The sequence below is a fragment of the Lotus japonicus genome, chromosome 1, assembly GCF_012489685.1.
Source record: "Lotus japonicus ecotype B-129 chromosome 1, LjGifu_v1.2".
NCBI classification, from domain to species: Eukaryota; Viridiplantae; Streptophyta; class Magnoliopsida; order Fabales; family Fabaceae; genus Lotus; species Lotus japonicus.
This window is the reverse complement of record NC_080041.1, coordinates 48193330-48200571: the sequence shown is the minus strand read 5'-3', so window position 1 is coordinate 48200571 and position 7242 is coordinate 48193330. Positions and strand designations below refer to the sequence as shown.

The 7242-nt window shown below is 37.7% G+C and overlaps 1 protein-coding gene across 3 annotated transcripts in view; it reads right to left on the bottom strand.

The window, feature by feature from the left end:
• Positions 1-4336: 4336 nt before the first annotated feature.
• Positions 4337-7242, bottom strand: part of LOC130739923 (F-box/kelch-repeat protein At1g74510-like) — a 3304-nt gene continuing 398 nt past the window's right edge. For 2 of the 3 annotated variants that reach the window (XM_057592519.1, XM_057592425.1), the window contains exon 2: positions 4824-6582. In XM_057592519.1, the coding sequence (XP_057448502.1) occupies positions 5238-6563 (1326 nt within the window). In that variant the 5' untranslated portion in view covers positions 6564-6582 and the 3' untranslated portion in view covers positions 4824-5237. Of the gene's footprint in view, positions 4600-4823; positions 6583-7242 lie in introns of those variants that run through there. The other variant, XR_009020026.1, reaches the window with a different exon arrangement.

Genomic DNA, 7242 nt, shown 5'->3' with positions numbered 1-7242 from the left:
AGTATTCTTGTCCATGCCTCTCTAAGCATAACGAGTATTATGGTTCATGCCTCTCCAGGCATAATGAGTATTCTTGTTCATTCCTCTTCAGGCATAACGAGTATTCTTTTACCACTGCCTCTCCAAGCATTGAGTATTAGAAAGGACTCCTCCAATACAAGTATTATACAAGACTTCTCCCAAAACAATCTTTCTCAAGATTGCTTTCTTCTACTCTAAAATATCTTCTTGAAAGAGGGATAGTAGATCAATTAAGTTCATGAATCATAAAGTATTAAGGTTTGACTCTTAAGTGAATACTTTATGTTCAGTTACATGATAGAGATAGAAATAATTTGACTCTAAATAATGTCTACTCTACATGTTGAAGTAGATGATGATAAATGATATGATCAATTGAGGTTCATCATCGATCTCTGATTGTTGAGCTCCGGGGCTTCTTTTCACGCTGAAGTGATTTGAGCATAAAGCTCAATCCATGTGAGCCTAAGCGCTACTTCTTCAAGTCTTCACTTTTTCTCTTTATACTCTTGAATCTTCTATGAGTGAAAGATAGCCGTTGAGGCCTGTTAGAGTGTGTTGTTCACATAACTTCTAACTGTTGGATCAAGCTGTATAAAAGGTACTTTCGTCAGAGAGTGGTACAGTTTGATTGAGACTTTATGTCGTAAAGATGTAATCTATCTTGTAGCAGGTAGCATAGGTCTGAGTTTCTATCCGTTGGTGTAGAGATATGGAAATCTGTTAATGACACCACTGAGCTTTTATCTTGATCATAGCATTCTGTCAGATAATTGATTTTCAATTTGAATCTTCTGCACAAAGCTTTCTCGGCTTTATCTTCAAAGGGAAGCTTGCTTGAGTGAGACCTTGATTCTTCTTCAGATGATCTTCTGCTTCTGTCGTCTTCATCCTTCTTCAGTTCTTCAGAAGATGACCTTTCTTCACATGATTGATTCTTATTTATATGATTCTTCTATTGAGCTCATATCATCATGCTTTTATCTTGACACAACAGTCTTCATGTGATGATAAACATTAGTTTCCCTTGAAGCTCTGCTTGCTTGATTTATCTCAGACACGACTCTTTCTTCAGCCATTCTTCTTTTAGAGGATGTGTCGATTTGGTGCATGCTTCATATCTCTCGTCTATTGGTCACTTAGTAGTTGAGGCTTTCACATTTGACCAACTTCTTCTTCAGAAATGAATTGTCTAGTTTGTCTGTATTAGATAAATGTTGAATACAAAGATAATAGACTTTACTCCATTCCGTTGATCCTTTGATGAGAGAGAAAGAGGAAACTTTGATGTTGGCATGTTGCACTAGTTTCCTTGGTCAGAGTGCTCTGTAGAGTATCACGTGATTTCCTAGCACTTGAATTTATCCTCAAGAATGTCAGAGATATTTTCATTTGTATATGATGCTCTTTTCTCTGAACATTGCTTTCCTTTGATCAGCCTTGAGAGAGACGATGTAGTAGACGTTGAGTATAGTCTCCTCAGATGATCTGATGGCTTGGACAGATCTTGCATTGTATGTCCTTGAAGCTTTGAATCTTTCATGTGTGGCTTTGAAGCTTTTGATTATCTCCTCAAGAGGATGTGCTTGAAAGCTTGAACTCTTCCTTGTGAAGATGATCTTGATGATTTGTCTCTTCATATCTCTTGATCTCTTCAGCTTGATTACTTTCTCCTAATAGACGTTCTAGCAGATATGGCTTTCCTTTTCTAGCGTTTTAGCGTTGTAGCTCTTGATCATTCTTCGCTTGTTCTTCAGATCATACTATTTAGTAGATAAAACATTCCTTTTCTTGTGTAGTCTACCTTGATGCTTTGACTGACCTTCTTGGATAGACGATGAAGCATGTATGACTTTCTTCTTTACTCTGTCGTCTGGTTTGACTCTTTGTCCTTTGGTTGACTCCTTTGACTTGGCTTGTCTTCTACGAGTATGGACATATAGGCACCCAGAGGGTAAGGGCACGGGCAATCATGTTGCTACTCAAGCGGGTAAGGGAACGGGTATGGGTACTTTTTGAAAACGCGAGTATGGAAATGAGTATTATAGTACCCTACCCATTGCCATCCCTATCAATGATGAAGACGATGGTGGTGGACGACGTCGATGAGAAGAGATCTGCGAGCAACATCGATGAGAAGGCATCTGCGGGCGACGTCAACAGGAAGAGAGAGAGAGAGAGAGAGAGAGAGAGAGAGAGAGAGAAAGGGTGATGACGGTGTTGATGGTTGTGACGTCGATGATGAAGACAATAAAGGCAATGGAAGGGAAGACATCTTTGTGTGGAGGTTATTGCGGCAAAGTGACAAAGAAAAGAAATGAGATGGGGTTGTAGCCATGGTGGGAGAATTGAAACCTTAATAAACTGAGACCGACCGAACCAAACCTTAATAAACTGTTTTTCTTCAACCGCATGATTCGCCAACTGGTCCGACCGGCTCAACTTTAGAAAAATGTCTTGGTTTTTTCAATTCCAAATCGGTCTGGTTCCCTTTGAACAACCCTAGGATATAGGGGGACCTAACCTGATTGTTATGCCAATCGCTTTATCTTCCCAAATTTACCTTTTTTCTTTCTTTCTTTCTCTTGTGAAATTTTCATAGTCTTGGTGTTTTATATATGTTCCTGATATAAGAAATCTGAATCAGCCTGGACAAAATCTAAAACTCCATGTCCCAAAAAAGTCAAGTACAAAATACGAAAGGCATGTGCGATAGATAGATAGGAGAGAAAAAGTTCCAGCAAAGCGAAGCACTAGATGCCATCAACCCACGTGACCACCACAATAACAGTTTTCTCATGTTACTACCTCACAGCCACACATCACCATCTGTTTCTTTTCTTTTCATGTTACTGTACTTACCAGGTTGTCTCCAACAAAGATTGTTTTCATTACTTTGTAACTAACTGAGTAACTGCTAGTGCTACTCAGCCCAACCCATTAGCCAACCAAGGACAAAAGGGAAAACAAGTAACTTTACCATGTTTGATTGTATTTTTTTTCCTGTTTTGGATTTACTGCGTCTCTAGTGCATTAGAACATGCTAACTTAGGCTGTAGTGTTTATTTGTCATGCTATGCTACAGTACTCTCTTTAAAGTTTGATTCCCTTAATTTGTAAGTATCATTTGATTTCACTTATGCTTAATCTTAGCACATAAGTGTTAATTTATAAACTAATTTGAAAATAAGTGTTTACTTATAAACTAATTTGAGAAACTTATTGAAATAAGTTGAATATAATTTACAAGTAAATATAAACTCTAATTCATAAGCTAATAACAAGTTACGAATATAAGCTCAAATCAACTTATAGGTAGACCATAAACTATTTACATAAACTCTCAGAAACATTGTAAAAGCGCTTATGCTATAAGATAAACTCAAATAAACACTTTCAAATAGAGCCTTTTAAGTTACTTTGAGAGTATTTCAATAGCTTCTCAAATAACTGTATAGATAAGAGCTTATTAAATGTTTGATTAACATGTTTACCCAAACACAAAATAAACAATCAATGATAAATTAAAGGATAAGCTAGATAGGCTAATTGAGCAGATCAAGAACTTCCAAGTTCGTATTAGAAAAAATTCTACAGAATTTGAAATCTATAACAGCAAAGGCTGATGAAAGAAATAACTTTTTCAAGGACCACAACTTACACAAACCAACAGACCCAGTTTTGACAAGAGATCTCGAGGCAGCTATTGTATTCTTGTGTTATTGTAATCACTACTAAGCTTACGAAAAAGACTTTCCAATATGCACAATAGACTAACATTCACCAAAGAAATGAATATCATGATTGATAAGCATATTACCACTCTGATGAAGACAAGGATCTAATCACAAGAATCAAGAAACATAATCCACCAGCCCTTTCTGGTTTCAGACATCTAATCCTACTAATGTTATAGGGCATTGAGCATGAAAATTTCAGACCCGGATTCCCTGCAGTAAGTAAAACCCACATTCGGTGAAGTCATGGGTTCACCACCATCCGGTTCCGATCAATATCAATAGGTTAGGATTTAAAGAGGTTACTATGCACTTCAAATAGTTTCTCTAGACCGTATGATTATGATCAGATCAGATGGCTATGAACCTGTACTTGTGACTTTACTGAATTATGGATACCCTGAGTGCAAAATCCAAAAGCATAACAGGTTATACATAATGAAGAAACGCATCATTCAAAGAAACAAAATATATCTCATGTAGTACTAGTTACTACCTCAAAGAAGATGTGAAGTCATGTATTTTCTGATAAGCAATACAAGTTCAATCACCCATTTAAATAACTTTATGCAGGTTGATACTATAAACTGCATGCTTTGATTGCTGAATTTTAAAATAGTTAACTGCATTTAACACTTATTTGCAACAAACCACCTAGTGTTCTAGATTAGTTATTGAAATTCAACCATATCGACTCAAACTTGATTATCAGTTCTAAAACACAATCAATAAATAACAGAAAAAGCCTCAATATTTCATACAAATTCTAGAATTACATAAATAATTTGAATCCTTTCATATTCCAAAGCAGACACCTTGTTCTGCTTTATATCTTTGAAAGCTGCAATTATTGAATGCAAACTTTATCAGCACTTACATTGATAATTGATGTCAAGAAAAGTAAATTATAATTCACAAAATCTCCTTGTTTGTTTTCTATATCTCATGGTTTCCAAGGTCCTTTATGGTTAATCAGATCAAAAGCATTCTCATTGATTCACCTAGATATACCAGAACAGAAACATGAACAACCTGATCTAGACAAACAGAATGATACAGCTTGGATGATGCACTTAAAAACAGTTATCTGAAACAATGAAGACATAATAAAATAAAGTACAAAGACAAGGAGAAATAGGTTATTCTAATTTCTGTCTGTCTCTGCTGATTTTTTTGCGAAGTGAGATAATGACCAATGCAAACAGGGTTTGTGAAACCTATGTTTTAAGGTGAAATAAAAGGTAAAGACGACGAAAACTGAGACAAATTACAATTCTGCAATGCTTCAACTGAACTTATGAAATTGGTCATTGCAACCCAACATGCACTAAAACTGTATCTTTTACTTTAAATAGGAGTAAAAATTTACCCCAGGAAGTAAGCTGAAATCACCCATGAGCCAGAATCCAAGTGAAGAACCGAAGACCGTTAGTTTGACTCGGGAAATTCACAAAGCATTATTCACCAAATGGAAATGCCTCAGCATCCCATCACCGCACAATTATACACGAAGCTCCCGGATTGCCGGCTGGCTAGCAGGTTCCACTCTGGTTCACCTTCGCCGGGGACACAAGCATTAACTTCGATCACCCTTCCATCCAAGGCTCTTGGACCGCCAATAACAATTAGGCGATTCCCACAAGCTCGAAAGGCTAATCCCCAGCCATTCATCGAGACTATCCGCTCCGGTAATCTTCCAATAGTAACCCATGAGTTATTTTCTATATAGTATCTCCTCACCTCTTGCAGTGCATAATCTGCAGCATAAAGTACATTATTTACAACTGCAACCAAAGGAGGTGCCTCTGCGGCAGGTGGTAACTCAGTCACCCCAGATCCTCCATTTCTCCTCGGGAACATGTTGGGAATTTCACGCCATTTTCTCGTCTGCAGATCAAACTCCTCACCGGATGTTAACTGCTTTGAGCAACCTATCCCAATCCCACCTATGACATAAAATTTCCCATCTAAAAACACACCAGAACACATCTTTCTTGCTTTATTCATGTTTGGAAGAATCTCCCAGGTTCCAGTTTCTGAGTTATAAAGCTCAGCAGAGCTCAAGATGTTGCCGTGTGGGTCACAACCGCCGGCTAATATGGCGACTTCTCCAAGGCTGGCGGAACCGAACAAGCATCTAGGGATGTTCATTTCCATACCAGATGACCATGAGTTCATCAGAATGCTATATCTGTAAATGACAGGAGACATAATTTCCTTTCCAAAAACAAGAAGCTCTGTCCCAACAGCCAGTGACTCCTTATCAGAACAGATAAAACATTCATTAGAAGGCATTCTCGGCAAGCGCATCCACCTGCCGCTGTTCGGATCAAATGCCTCCCATTCAGGAAGATTGCAAGAGAAGTAAACCCAGTGTTCTATGATACCCATTTGCCGCCTCAGCCGATAAAGCTCTCCACTCCGGATGAGAGAACGAAAACTCTGGTTCAACGAGGCAATCGAACCGTAATCAGATCTCGAGCATCGTAGGAGACAGTTAATTGTTATGTCCCGGCCTAATTGGTGGATAAGAGAACTTGAGTCTGATTGATCACCTGCACGGTTTTGGTCATTCGATTGGTTGAGGGAAAGGGAAAGCTCAAGGAAATTCTTCCTTGTTTCTTGTTCCTCAGCAGCATCTGAAAGCTTGCATGACTTTCTCAACACAGCTTCTTCCTCTAGTTCCAGTCGACGCTTATTGTTCGTGAGCTCCATCACACGGCAAGTATTGTAAATCCACTCTGTCTCTTGCTCACATGAGCTTGGTAAGTCCCTTGAAACGAGAAACGATGGACCCTCCAACATGTCAATGGAAAGAATCAATCTGGATACAAAGGAAAGTCTTAACTCCAATCCAAAAATAAATAACATAAAAAATCAATCATAAAAATTGCTTATACAACCATATTCCAGCTTTGAGCAAATTGGCTAAAATCATAAAATCAAAAGCATCAAATTTACATGTACCCCAAAGTATACGGTATAAAACATCATCGAACAAAGTGCATGGTTGAAAATCCTTCAAGAATTTATTCTATAGTCAAAATCAATTCTGGGAAGAAGCTTATGTGAGTAGCTTCTGGGTGCCAAAATTGATTCTGAGAAAACAAGCGGATCCGAATATGCTAAAAGACATGAACAATCTTCACCCATTAGCTGAAAATGCATGCTTAACCACAGACACCCTCTTGGTCAGTCATGATTTGGAACATAATTTAGCACAAGCACAAAGATCAGAAACACGACTTGAACATGTAAGTGGTAGCAACAACCAAACACACACGATAATCAAACTCACTCCAACAGAAAGTTATAACCAGATATCCAAAAATCAGATCTAAGGAGAAAAAATTAAAAAGGGAAACTTTTTAGAACTAATCAGATCAGAAATGAAAAACTGAAACTAGTATCAAAATAACAGGTCCAAATCCAAAATCATCAACAACAAATCAACAGAAGAAAAAAAAAAAAGAAGATCACTTAT